The following is a 14,073-nucleotide window of genomic DNA, read 5'->3' as shown; positions in this document are numbered from 1 at the left end:
ATAGTTGCCTACTTAATTTATTTTCTTTTAGGAAAATGAAAGCTGTTACAGAAGATAACAATTAGCAGGGACAAACCTGGTAGCAGGCCATTCGGCCACCGTTAACTATCTGATGGTGCCTACTTGACTTGGAAGCGGTCAAACTATCAGTCTCTGCAGTTAACCATCTGATGGTACCTATATTGTGTGGCTATTCCACATAATATATTTGTGTGGCACAGGAAAATAATTCCAGTCTGAGCTTTCCTTCATCAATTGAATGTTATCATTCATCAACGATATTTTTACTTGCAGTTGCGTGCTGGTGCTGCAATTAACCTGCAACACTAGATGGTCATGGTCGTTGGTCCTCTCTCCCAATCTAGTGCAACTCTGACAGTGAAACAATATATGGCTAAAGAAAAAGTTAAATATATGGCTGTGAGGTCACTTCAGGTCCCTGTCTAGCTAGTGGAAAAATCTGCAAGAGTCACAATTGCGCGCAACCCGCCTTGCACGCAGTAAAGGCTCCTGCTTGACTGGAGCTTTCCCTGGCCGATGCAATAAGTGAACGATTTCAGGAAGACCGGACTAAAACTTGAGTTAATATCCATTCCAAGATACGTCATCGCACTAATTATTTTGGATCATTGCACTGATTGTTGGCTTATTGCAGTACCACTATATATACTTATGCCTATTTGAATGCCTGGGCACTTGCTGTTGGTTCAGAACCGTGTTAGGCTAATGGCTTCCATCCACTGGGCACTACTACTCTTTCTTGTACAACTCCCCATACTGGCCACCTCCAGCGCCCACAGTGATGGTAACCTCACACTGTGGTGCCATCCAGACCAGGCTGCAGCGCTTCTCCAACTAAAGCAATCCTTCTTTGCTGCAGCAACCACCGCGGCTCTCCTTCCGTCATGGCAAAATGGCACCAATTGCTGTCTCTGGGAGGGCATTATCTGTGATGCTTCTTCTGGTCTTGTGACAGTACTAGACCTCAGTGGGCATGGCCTGAACAGTTATGGCTTGGACCCTGCGCTCTTCAGCCTCAAATCCCTCCGACGTCTCGATCTTAGCATGAATTCTTTAGGTGATTACAGCTACAACATCACCACTGCTGAGTTTGAGAGGCTCGCTCTGCTAACCCATCTCAATCTCTCCAATGCGGACTTGTATGGGCAGATACCTATTGGCATCAGCAAACTCGTTAACCTTGTCTCCTTGGATCTTTCAAGTCACACAGTTTCCGATTATGATGATCCTACCTCTGCAGCTGACAGTTTTAATGATCTGCAGTGGGAGCCCAATTTTGAGATCCTGGTAGCGAACCTTAACAATATAAGAGAGCTCTACCTTGATGGAGTGCAGATAATGTCTAGCAGCGGTGAAGATTGGGGCAAAGCTCTTGCAAAATATGTTCCTCATCTTCAGGTACTTAGCTTGCAGGGATGCAGGCTGAATGGTCCTATTCATCATTCCCTCTCAAGCCTCCATTCTCTTGTTGCGATCAACCTTGGATCCAATGATATTGGTCCGATTCCAGAGTTCTTCGCAGATTTTCCCAATCTAAGTGAGCTTCAACTTTCGTATATGAATCTTCAGGGGTGGTTCCCTGAAAGATTTTTTCAACTCAAAAATTTAAGGGTCCTAGATTTGTCCTCAAACCCGAATCTCTCGGGGCATTTGCCAAACTTTCCCCATGCAAGTTTTCTACATACTTTGAGGCTAGAGGGGACTAACTTCTCCTATTCTAAACCAAGTTCTTCTGGTGATTTCAAGCTGTTGAGGGAGTTAACTCTTGACGGGAAATTTCTATCGATGGATTTTCTCTCTTCATTCGGTGTACTTGGGTCTTTATGCCGGTTGACAGTTGATTTGATGGACTCACAAAATGGTTTGGGACCGATTTTGTCATGGATGGGAGGCCTCAGGAACTTGATGAGCTTGGAACTCTATAGCTGCGACTTCTCTTGGATAATGCCTTCCTCCATTAGGAACCTGAAGGCGTTGAGAAGCTTGAAGATGTCCGATTGCAACCTCCCTAGGCCCATACTGTCTGAAATTGGCAATCTCATTAATTTGCAAAACTTGGAAATATCTGGTATGTCCGACTGCAAATTGCATGGTTCAGTTACATCCTCAATAGGCAACCTCACAAATTTAAGAAGGTTGTACATGAAGAATTGTGATTATTGTGGAGCAATTCCAGCTGCAATTGGCTATCTTGGAAACTTAAGAAGATTGGCGATCTACAGTTGTGACTTTACTGGGGCATTACCATCTGCAGTTGGCAACCTCACTAATTTGAAAAGCATGGTTATTGAAAGTAGTCAGCTTTCTGGGCCAATACCTTATGCAGTTGGGCAACTCAAGGAATTGACACGTCTAACTATTTTAGGGGGGAGCATTTCTGGGAGGATACCAAGTTCACTTCTCAATTTAACTCGACTGGCAGAACTGGATCTCTATTATAATCATGTGAGCGGTAAGATTATATTATGCATATTCGAATTGTCACATTTTTTTTGACATTCTCAACAAGACACCAAATGCTGAAACAACATAAGGATAGACACAAGGAAATGAATGACTAAAAAAAGTACTCCCTCCGTTCACTTTTCTAAGGCGTTTTAGACATTTAGGACAACACCCAAAATAGTTCAATTTCAGCTGTCCTTACAAAAGTGAACAGAGGGAGTATATATTTGGGTGGAAGTAGTGGGCAGTGTGTCATAGTGGTAACAAGGGGAACAGTTTTTGTAAGTTTATGCCTCAAAACCAGGATACCTCATGGCCCAACACAGATTTTTAATGAGTTATTGACCATCGGGTTTGGTGGATGGATAGTCAAGATGGTACAATGGCAGATGGCCAGACCAATTTTAAATTTGAATGATACGGTTTCATTGATAAACATAAGCTTGCCATCTTTCTTATTATTGTGTTCAGGAGCTCTCAGTTGTGTGTACCCCATGTTTGAACTTTACAAGGGAGAATAATAACCTTCACTCATTCTGCAGGTCATATTCCGACACCTCTTTTCTCTCTTCCAAAATTACGCTACTTGAATCTTGGTTGGAACCAATTTTCTGGTCCTATAGAAGAGTTTGACGCGGCATCTTCATGCTTACAGTTAGTAATTTTGAGCGGAAATGAACTGGCTGGGCAGTTTCCCAACTCGTTCTTTCAACTTACAGATTTGGTTTGTCTAGAAATCAATGAGAACAACTTTGTAGGTTCACTGGATCTTTCATCTTTCTGGAGGTTAAGAAAGCTCTCTTCTTTGGATCTTTCACACAATAAGCTCTCTGTTACGAATGAAGAAGGAACCACCTCTTTTTCCACCTATCTCCCTGGACTTAAAACCTTAGGAGTTGCCTGTTGCAATATAACCAAAATTCCTAGAATTTTGACACGTCTTCATGACATGTCTTACCTGGACCTTTCTTGCAACAAAATCACAGGGGATATACCGAAGTTGATATGGGAGAGGTGGAGCAGTAGCCTTTTACATTTATATCTTTCACACAACATGTTCATTGGTATGGAACTTACTTCACATGTTCTTCCTTTCAGTTGTCCCTTGGAAGTTCTTGATCTTAGTTCCAATAGGCTTCAGGGACATATTCCTATGCCAAACTCATCAGCAAATTATTTGGATTATTCACATAATTATTTTTCTTCTCTCCTTCCAAACTTCACTCTGTGTCTCAGTGAAACCATGTATCTCAGGATGTCCAACAATAGTATAAATGGGCATTTACCAAATTCAGTTTGCAATTCCAGCATGTTGGGTGTCCTTGACCTATCATATAACACTTCAGTGGGCCGATTCCATCCTGTCTGATAGAAAATGCTCGACTGAGCGTGTTAAACTTGCGGGAGAATCAGTTTGAAGGGATGTTGCCATCCAATATCACAGCTGCCTGTACTTTTCAGACACTGGATTTACATGGCAATAAGATTGAAGGCCAACTTCAGAGGGCACTTTCTAACTGCATTCACTTGGAAGTTCTTGATGTTGGAAACAATCTAATAGTTGACACTTTCCCGTCTTGGCTGAGCGGGCTTCCGAATCTTCGTGTCCTCGTCTTGAGATCTAATCAGTTCTACGGTTCCATTGGTGGTCTTGTTCGGGATCATCAATCCAAGGCGTACTTCTCTAGTTTGCAGATTATTGATCTAGCCTCAAACAATTTCTACGGCAATTTGAGTTCTGAATGGTTTGGGCGGTTAACATCATTGATGTCCAACTTAAACAGTTCAGGAGATACTATCGTTGCTCAAAACATATCAGCAGCTCCCAGGGGATTCTATCAAGATTCTATTGAGATAACATACAAAGGGTCAGTTGTTACATTTGAAAGGATCTTGAGTACCTTTACAGCAATTGACTTCTCAAACAATAGGCTGGAAGGTACTATTCCTGAATCAGTTGGACAACTTATTTCACTACATGTGCTGAACATGTCTCACAATGCTTTCAAGGGGAAAATTCCAGCGCAGCTTGGCCACCTGACTGATCTGGAGTCGCTGGACCTTTCTTGCAACCAACTCTCAGGGGAGATTCCGCAAGAACTAGCAGATCTCACCTTCTTGGCCATCCTAAATTTTTCTGACAACCAGTTGGTGGGGAAGATACCGCAGTCACGCCAGTTCCTCACATTTGACAAAAATTCATTCGATGGGAATTTGGGACTGTGTGGACCGCCATTCTCCAACCCCTGTGGCCTTTCACTTGCTCCTCCAGGCATGGCACGCGTGGAGAAGTCATCTGATGTGGACGTCATCCTGTTTCTCTTTGTCGGGCTGGGCTTCGGTGTTGGATTTGCAGCTTCCATTCTGATGAGATGGGGTCGAATCAGCAAATGGTTTATTAAATCTGCAAGAGCTTTGTATGGGTGATCTGATCTGGGAGACTGTTCCCTGGTGCAAGCTTGCTGTCCTGGAAGAGAGCTTATTCCTCTGCAGCAGTCGTTGCTTCCGAAGTACTGTAAGTAGGCTTTTTATCTACTAGTATACTTTTTGTGCTGTGCTTTCATCTATTAAGCCCCTGCTACACATTATCTCCCATGGTGTATGCTATACAATATTGATTGGGTTAGATTAGATGGCTAGATGGTTGAACATCTTGTAATCTATCTCTGGTATCTGTTTCTTGTTATTTCTAGTTTAAGTGTGATCATGTATATGTTTAGCCTGGAGATGAATCTTGTAACCATTATGTTATCTTGTTTGGATATAAATAAACGCCACGCGGCCTGACAAGGGTTATACGCTTCATCAAGACTTATGTTTTTTCTCATAAAGTTGCACTAGCTTCTTGTGACTAAGTACCATTTCTGGAAGATAACTGTGCTGCTGTAATTTGTTTGGGCGCAGAGTGACAGATGAATCTGATCATCATATTGCAGAATTAGTTTCTCTACCTCTCTTTTACAGGAATATTGAGTGTTTGCGTATGTCCTGCCTAACCATGTCATTTTTCTCATTGTTATTTCCTCCCACGAGGCCATGTACAATTTTTGTTTCACTGAAAATTTTGCATTTTTTATACTTATTATTTTAGTACACATGATATTTTTTTGTTACTCTATTTTTTTTCCGGAGATGTTACTCTAGTAATTTTGTTCTTCTGCATGAAGACATGTGTTTATCTTTTCAATAGTTTTTACAAACCCTTTGACCGTTGAGAATTCATTTTCAATACACAGTGAATTCTGTGTTCCCCCCTATTTTTTTGTTACTCTATCTTTTTCCGGAGATGTTACTCTAGTAATTTTGTTCTTCTGCATGAAGACATGTCTTTATCTTTTCAATAGTTTTTACAAACCCTTTGACCGTTGAGAATGCATTTTCAATACACAGTGAATTCTGTGTTCCCCCCTATTTTCCAGTAAATTTGAAACAGAAAAACAACCAAAAAGAAACACTGGGCTGGAGCTGGACCAGCCGTATGGCGTTGCAGAAACGAGGTCTCAGGTCTCGGTGGTCCATAGGACAGTAGATTCCAAATAATATCTACTAGCTATTATGGACGTATCTGATGGAACCCATGGCCCCTGCCCTACGGGAAAATATGCAAGGATCACAGTTCCACGCAACCCGTCTCACACGTTTGATGGAAGTCGTCGGGGGCTTCCCTTTTTTTTTGGCCCATTGTGTTAGTTGGATTACTTGAGCGAAGACCGGCATAAAACTTGAATTGATACAACTTGTGACAAATCCGTCACTACAATTTCTGAACCTCTTGTTTCTATTTTTCTTTGGTATTCTCTCTATAAAGCCTAACTGCACTCCTGCTTGTTTTCTCAAAAGGAAGAGAAACAACTACTTAGAACCAACCAAATGGCTTCAATTTTTTGGGTGCCACTACTCTTTCTCGCAATGTTTTCGGCACTAGCCGCCTCCGACACCCATGGCGACGATAACCTCACTCTCCGATGCCATCAGTACCAGGCCGCAAGCCTCCTCCAGCTAAAGCGATCCTTCTCCTTCTTCAGCTACCCCAGCGCCCTCGACTCATGGCAGGATGGCACTGACTGCTGTCTTTGGGAAGGTGTTGGCTGCAGCAACTCCTTTGGCTATGTCACTGCCCTAGAGCTTAGCGGCCGTGGCTTGTACAGTCAAGGCCTTGACCCTGCAATCTTCAACCTCACCTCGCTCCAACTACTCGACCTTAGCATGAACAATTTTGGCCAGTGCAATCTTCCGGCAACTGGGTTTGAGAGGCTCTCCTTGCTCACACACCTCAACCTCTCCAATTCGGGCTTCCAAGGCCAGATACCTATTGGCATCGGCAAACTTGCCAACCTTATCTCCTTGGATCTTTCTGTTCTCTACTATGCCGCTTCTGACGATTCTCTTAATGGCCATGGCACCAGCATGCCCGGCGTTACTAGTTGGCTATGGCTGCAGGAACCCAACTTTCAGATCCTAGTTGGCAACCTCAACAATTTGAGAGAGCTCTACCTCGATGGAGTGGATATGTCTACCAGCGCAGATGATTGGTGCGATGCATTTGCTAATTCTCTTCCGAATCTCCGAGTTCTTAGTTTGAGATATTGTAATCTTGTTGGTCCTATTTGCCCGTCCTTGTCGACCCTGCACTCCCTAGCTGTGATCAGTCTCCAAGATAACTTTGATACGTCTGCCACTCCCCCTCGGGAGATGCTCATGTATTCTTACAATTTAAGTTTTCTTCAGCTTGCTTGGACAAATATGCAACGCTGGTTCCATTGTACATTTGTACTCCCCCCGTAGAAAAATATAAGAGCGTTTAGATCACTATTTTAGTAATCTAAACGCTTTGATATTTGTTTACAGAGGGAGTACGTAGAATCTTCCAATAAAAAAACTAAGGCCCTTGATTTGTTTGGGATATGGTCTCTCAAGTTATGTGCCAATATTTTCCATCTAATTAGAGTGAACTGCATGTTTTCCTGGAAGGGTGCTATCCCTGCGGTACGGAGATGTAATATGACTTCTACATATATTACTTTCATTCTGAAGTTCACATATGTTCCGTGTTGTAGAACGCATATATACAGTTGTATCATGTCTTAAGCCTTACGTCAGCTTATCTGTAGGAGTATATGATGTTGTTTGGCCTACATGGCTGTATGTACTAGCTCTGGAACATAAGCATGATGATGTAATTCATTACTTGTTTCAGGTACTATTGCGACATGAATGCAATCAGTCATATTGCAGAGTTGTTATTCCTCTGTCCTTCGTATCATTGCATAAATGAAACCAACATAGCCGATGCAGAGTTGTGAATTATGTGCTTGTCGGAAGGCTTGCCAACCTGAATGTTGTCCGGCGCACAGGCAGTGTGTGCTGGGGCAATAGCATGTGATCCAACTACCTCGGGTTGCTGCTGCTCTCGAGTGGAAGCGAACTGTCGGCTGGAGGATGGTGTGGATGATGAACAGTTTCACAAACCCTCTGCCTTGCGCTGACAGTCATGTTGGACCAGCGACAGAAACTGCGCCATGAGGGAGAACAAGATGAATCCACATTTGCCTGCCGAAGCCGAAGCGCTCGAAAATAGTGATCGTTTCTAGCGTCCAGCATGGGCTCCGTGATAGCCACCTCTTTGTTTCGGATTGGTGTCATGTGTAGGAACCAGTGAACAACATGTGTGGGAGATTGGTGTTCGGTTCCATTAATTACATTGGAGGTGTGTGTAATTTATGAAACCTGAACCTTACCCTAATTGCTGCGATGGTGATGTCTATTTACAGTTCGTGACGATTGTAGGAAGCATGCTTGCTGATGTTTTCATGATAAGTGAAACCAGGGAAGCCCAGGTGCTGATCCGAGATGTTGTCAGGAAAGATCGTGTGAAGGCCATTCGAGTTGATTCTGTTCGCCCTCGTCACTGCGCAAGTACTCTTCTAATAATTAATTAATTAATTATCACAAAATGGGCTGCTGCTTTTCTTTTTCTCGTGCTGATTTCTTGTGGATACCCTATTGTTCAACCTGGGTGTTACTGCTTTCTAGTAGCTTTTTATTAATAATCCCAAGTGGTCAAATTAAAGAATCTGCCGAATTATTCTTCAGTTCCACCTTCGCTTAAGCCTTTGTTCGTTTGTTGGACAAGTTGGTTCCAAGATAGCTGTGGCAATTCTACGGAAGGGTAGGAAAAATATACGAGCTTACATTCAAATGTGTCCGCGAACCCGTAAGTGTCACTGTGTTCAAATGCCAATCGTTCGACCCCAAAAAGGGTCTGAGACATATGCCTTCTATTGGTTTAGTTGAAGTTAAACCATCAACCGTCTATGCCGGAGCTGATCTCTTTATCGCCGCTACACAGGCCACGCAAGTATATTATCTGCCTTACCCGGCGGCTGCCCCCGGCCTCCCTGCTCGCCCGCTGCACCGGCGTCCAAGACGCCCCCGGTGAGTTTTTTTTTTCATTTTTTGCATTTTGTTACTGTTTATTTTGTGCATAGATGGATATGTGATGAAGGATATGTGCGTGTATAGATTGATGGTCAAGTTTGTGATAGATGGATGCATTGATGGATATTGGTCAAGTTTGTGAATATGGACACTTAGTTTAAAATATGGATTGATGGATATTGGTCAAGTTTGTGAATATGTGCATGTATGGATTGATGGATATTGGTCAAGTTTTGCATTTTGTAGACATCTCTACTACTTAAAAAGAACGTAAGGATTCCATTTCACCTTTCTTCCCACCACCCCTTCGTCCAACCTTCCATGTGCACGATAATCAATCACCTTAATTTACTTACCTTCTGAACCAATTCCACTTTAATTTACTTACCAAACTTCTAATCAAAATGTGTAAGGTAATTCACGGGCAGAATTTGATAAACATTTATTTACACAATCGCATTAGTATTGATAGGTAAATCACAAGCTGACGTACTAGAACATTTATACCCCGTTGCAACACACGGGCATTGTTCTAGTTTAGTTTAAAATATGGATGAATGGATGTTGGTCAAGTTTGTGATAGATGGATGCATTGATGGATATTAGCAAGTTTTGTGTTTGGTCAAGTTAGTGTTAGGTCATTGATAGATGGAAGCAATTCGAGACACTTGGTTTATAAAATACTTAATGAAGCTTTTTTTTTGCAATTTGAGATGTTGTTTCATGTTGGTTCATAATATAGTGCCAATGCTTTATGTGATATGTGATGAGCTAATTTTTTTTCACTCGATGGAATTAATAGGATTTGTGGTGTTCTATCTTTGTGGAGTGATCGTCGACGTTGGAGGTGTTGGTCCACGGTTGTCCCTCCTCTGATTGACTACATCATCTACATCTGAGGGTGAGCAACAATTCCAGCACCTCGTTCGCTTTTTTTCCATGTCACTAGATTAAATTTTCACATCAAGTCGCGTAACCTAGGCGTCTCCCGTCCGAAAGGGTTGCATCGATAAATATGCATTCAATTTCATATTTATCACCGCAACTCTTTCGAATTGTCCAGCGTTTTCCATTGACAGCCCAAGGATATGTAGATTGGGTACGTTGTCCATGCTCTACCCCGTTCCGAGACAGGATTTTGGTGGCGCCTCCCCGTTGTTCTCCGGATGCACATTCTCTCGGCATTTTTCCAAGACGTGTATTTGGAGAACAACGGGGAGGCGCTGCCGAAATTTTGTCTCGGAATGGGATAGAGCATGGACAACGTACTCTATCTACACATTCTTGGGTGGGATTAGGACCCATCTTTACCTATTAGAGATGTAGGTGAATTAAATGTCGTTTCTCGTCAACCCTGTAAAAAATAAAATATTGATGCGAGTAATTTAAATGAATCCTTAATTTTGTTGTGTGGCTTCCAATAAAGCAGAGATGGCAGATAATCAGTGGAGGTATAGTGGGTTTTTCTGTCGGAATCAAGTAACAACAGAGTGGGTCGAGAAAACTAATGTGTTTTTTAAAGAGATATTCCGTAGTCCATTGAGGATGGTACCAGAATGCCCCTGTGCCAAATGTAAGAGACGTATGCGCAGAGATAAGAGTGAGATGACTAAGCACCTTCGCACGCATGGATTTATGCCAAACTTTAATATGCCAATAAACTTTGCCCTGCGGGACCGTGGTAGAGAGGAGGTGATACGACAACACGTCCCTGGTTATGAGGACGATGGGGTTAGAGACATGCTACATGATGTCTTTGCTGCACATCCTACACCTCCATCACATTCAGCGAATGAACCAGAGGAGCCGGAGGAAACCGCAAAGGCCTTCCTGGATATCTTGGCGTCGTCAAAGAAACCTCTTTATGAGGATGCCACGCTCTCTGTGCTGGATGCCACCTCGCAACTGATGGCAGTCAAAGGCCGAGTACGGTTGTAGCCGAGGTTGCTTTGAAGCATTTCTGGGAGTATGGGCTAACAGCCTCCCTGAGGGCCATGAACTACCGAAAACCATGCATGCTATGAAGAAAACCATGAAGGTGCTCTCCACGGATTATGAGAAAATACTTGTTTGTCCAAAGAATTGCCTTTTGTTTAGGCATGAGTATGCGAATGACAACTACTATAGGAAGTGCGGTTCCTCTCGGTATATTGAGGTGGTCAATGAACAGGGTCAGAAGAAGCAGGTAAAAATCCCTGCGAAGGTTCTTCGGTATCTTCATTTCATAGAAAGAATGCAGCTCCTTTTCATCACCGAGGAGTTTGCCAAAATGATGAAGTGGCACAAGGAAGGGAAAAGGTACAATCCAAATAAAATTGTACATCCATCAGAAGGTGAAGCATGGAAGTCATTCGATATAGAATACCCTGAGGAAGCAGCGGAGGTTGGGAATGTCAGAATTGCTATATCAGGTGATGGGTTCAATCCATATGGTATGTCGTCTAATCCATACAGCTGCTCATCTGTGTTTGTTATTCCTCTCAATCTCCCGCCCGACGCCATAATGCAACGCAAGACCATGTTGATGTCGCTTATAATTCCGGGGCCTGAATATCTGAGGAAGAATTTGAGTGTGTTTATGCAGCCATTGGTGGATGATTTGCACCATTCTTGGTACTTCCCGAGGTTGACGTACGACCGACATCTCCAGAAAAATTTCTTGATGAAAGTTTGGCTACAGTATTGCATGCATGACTTTCCCGGCCATGCCTTATTCTGCGGATGCTGTACAAGTGGGAAGATGCCTTGCCCAGTGTGCATGCATGCCTTGCGTTTCATTTGGCTGAAGTAGGGTGGCAAGTATGTTTCCTTTGACCTGCATCGAGAGTTCCTCCCTCCAGACCATCCTAATAGGGAAGACAAGAAGAACTTCACAAAAGGCATAGTCGTCCATGAAGTAAACGAGATTCCAACATTTTCTAGTGCGGATGTGCTTGCTCAGCTGAAAGCTCTTAAGCCTGCCGACGAAGGAAAAGCCAAAGCCAAAGCCAAAGACAAAGGCAAAGCTATAGGCGAAGGCGAGGGCGAGGGCGAGGGCCAAGGAAAAGGCAAAGGGAAAGCAAAAGGTTTTGAAGGATATGGTGAGACGAAAAACTGGACTCATATTACCCCCCTTCACGCAGCTTCCCTATTTCAAGGACCTCAAACTTCCATACAACATCGACGTGATGCACACCAAGAAGAATGTCGCAGAGGCCCTTTTTTGCACGATCGTCAACATTCCTGATAAGACAAAGGATAATGTTAATGCTAGAGTCGATCAACAGAATATTTGTGGCAGACCACGTCTACACATGCAGCCTCCAACAGACGGTCGAAAATCTTGGTTCAAACTAGATGCTGACTTTGTACTTAAAAAGGATCATAAGATGGAGGCATTCAAGTGGCTGAAATAGGTCGTGAAGTTCACTGATGGTTATGCGCCGAATATACGTAAGGGGGTCAATCTTTTAACGGGTAAAGTGACCGGGCTCAAGAGTCATGACTATCATGTATGGATTGAGCGGTTATGCCGGTGATGGTTCAGGACTATGTTCCCGAGCTCGTCTGGCGTGTGCTTGCGGAGCTAAGCCATTTCTTCCGGACGCTTTGTGCTAAAGAAGTATGTCCCAAGATGATAAAAGAAATGCATAAGAAGGCGCCAGAGTTGATATGCAAACTAGATAAGATCTTCCCGCCAGGCTTCTTTACTCCGATGACACATCTCATTTTGCACCTCGGGAACGAGGTATTGTTGGGGGGCCCTGTGCAGAATCGTTGGCAGTACGACCCTGAGAGACAGAACAAGCATCTAAGACAGAAATGTGGAAACAAAGCTAAGATTGAAGCTTCCATAGCCGAGGCAGTTATCCTAGAGGAGGTGGTAGACCTCAGGATAGCGTACTATCCGGACCATGTTCCCACGCTGCACAATAAGGTGTCTCAGTACAATACAGAAGAACCCAAGTATAAACCCAAACTGCCTCTATTCAGCAGGCAAGGTGGCAGGGCTAGATGCTCGACACCTTGTATCATGCCACAAGATGAGTGGGAGGATGTCATGTTCTATATCTTGCACAACATCAAGGAAGTTGAGGATGAGCCTTTGCACCATTCTTTTAGTCAATTTGTTATGTTAACTTTGCCTAGTTTTAATACCACTTTTCTTATTTTAGTCGATTTGTTGATGAAGAGGGGACTGGAATGCTGCCTCCTACTGAAGCGGAGGCACTTGCTCTTCTCCGAAAGGGTGCCGATGGAAGGAAAAAAAATTGTTGCGTGGTTCATGGAGAAAGTAAATTTTCACACTTCCCTATTACCTAGCTAGTTCACCCTAAAATTCCAACTAAACTCATGCACCCTATAATTTCAATTAAACTTGTAGGGAAAAGATCTGAACACATCAATGGATGAAGAATTGAGATGGGTTTCCATGGGTTTTAACAGTCGGGTCATGACATGCAAAAAGTATGATGTGAATGGGTATCGCTTCCATACAAAGGAGCACCAGAACAGTCGGCCTGATCCCAAAACTATAAATATCGGAGTCTCCACTGAAGGAGATAATAAAGTAGATTACTACAGAAGGGTTGTGTTGGGGATATAACTACTAGTGTAACCCGCCCAGGAGGGGCCGAGTTACGCTATGACGATTTATTATATGAAGCCCAATATCAAGCTTGAAGATGACGGTTCAATAAAGGGTCTAAAGCCCGCAGGCGACTTAAGGCCCGTAGTGATAAACCGCCGTAATGGCATGTGTCGGTGTCAAAACCGGCGGATCTCGGGTAGGGGGTCCCGAACTGTGCGTCTAGGCGGATGGTAACAGGAGACAAGAAACACGATGTTTTTACCCAGGTTCGGGCCCTCTCGATGGAGGTAAAACCCTACTCCTGCTTGATTAATATTGATGATATGGGTAGTACAAGAGTAGATCTACCACGAGATCAAGGAGGCTAAACCCTAGAAACTAGCCTATGGTATGATTGTTGTTCTGCTGTTGTTGTCCTACGGACTAAAACCCTCTGGTTTATATAGACACCGGAGAGGGTTAGGGTTACACAGAGTCGGTTACAATGGTAGGAGATCTACATATCCGCGTCGCCAAACTTGCCTTCCGCGCCAAGGAAAGTCCCTTCCGGACACGGGACGAAGTCTTCAATCTTGTATCTTCATAGTCCAGGAGTCCGG

The 14,073-nt window shown here is 43.4% G+C and overlaps 1 protein-coding gene and 1 pseudogene across 1 annotated transcript; both read left to right on the top strand.

The window, feature by feature from the left end:
* The first annotated feature begins 711 nt into the window (after positions 1-711).
* LOC123059931 (receptor-like protein 7) lies at positions 712-5,165 on the top strand (annotated as a pseudogene).
* Positions 5,166-6,360: 1,195 nt separating this feature from the next.
* On the top strand, positions 6,361-7,311 carry LOC123059932 (receptor-like protein 6). Its single transcript, XM_044482487.1, has one exon. It carries the CDS (start codon positions 6,376-6,378, stop codon positions 7,249-7,251), a length of 876 nt encoding a protein of 291 aa, XP_044338422.1. The 5' UTR covers positions 6,361-6,375; the 3' UTR covers positions 7,252-7,311.
* The last annotated feature ends 6,762 nt before the right edge of the window (positions 7,312-14,073 follow it).

Source organism: Triticum aestivum, chromosome 3A (assembly GCF_018294505.1).
Source record: "Triticum aestivum cultivar Chinese Spring chromosome 3A, IWGSC CS RefSeq v2.1, whole genome shotgun sequence".
Taxonomy (NCBI): domain Eukaryota; kingdom Viridiplantae; phylum Streptophyta; class Magnoliopsida; order Poales; family Poaceae; genus Triticum; species Triticum aestivum.
The sequence above is the reverse complement of the archived record's forward strand: the minus strand, read 5'-3'. Positions and strand labels throughout refer to the sequence as shown.

Excerpts from the sequence above, each read along its gene's own strand:
- LOC123059932 (XM_044482487.1), top strand. The coding sequence starts at position 6,376 with ATGTTTTCGGCACTAGCCGCCTCCGACACCCATGGCGACGATAACCTC.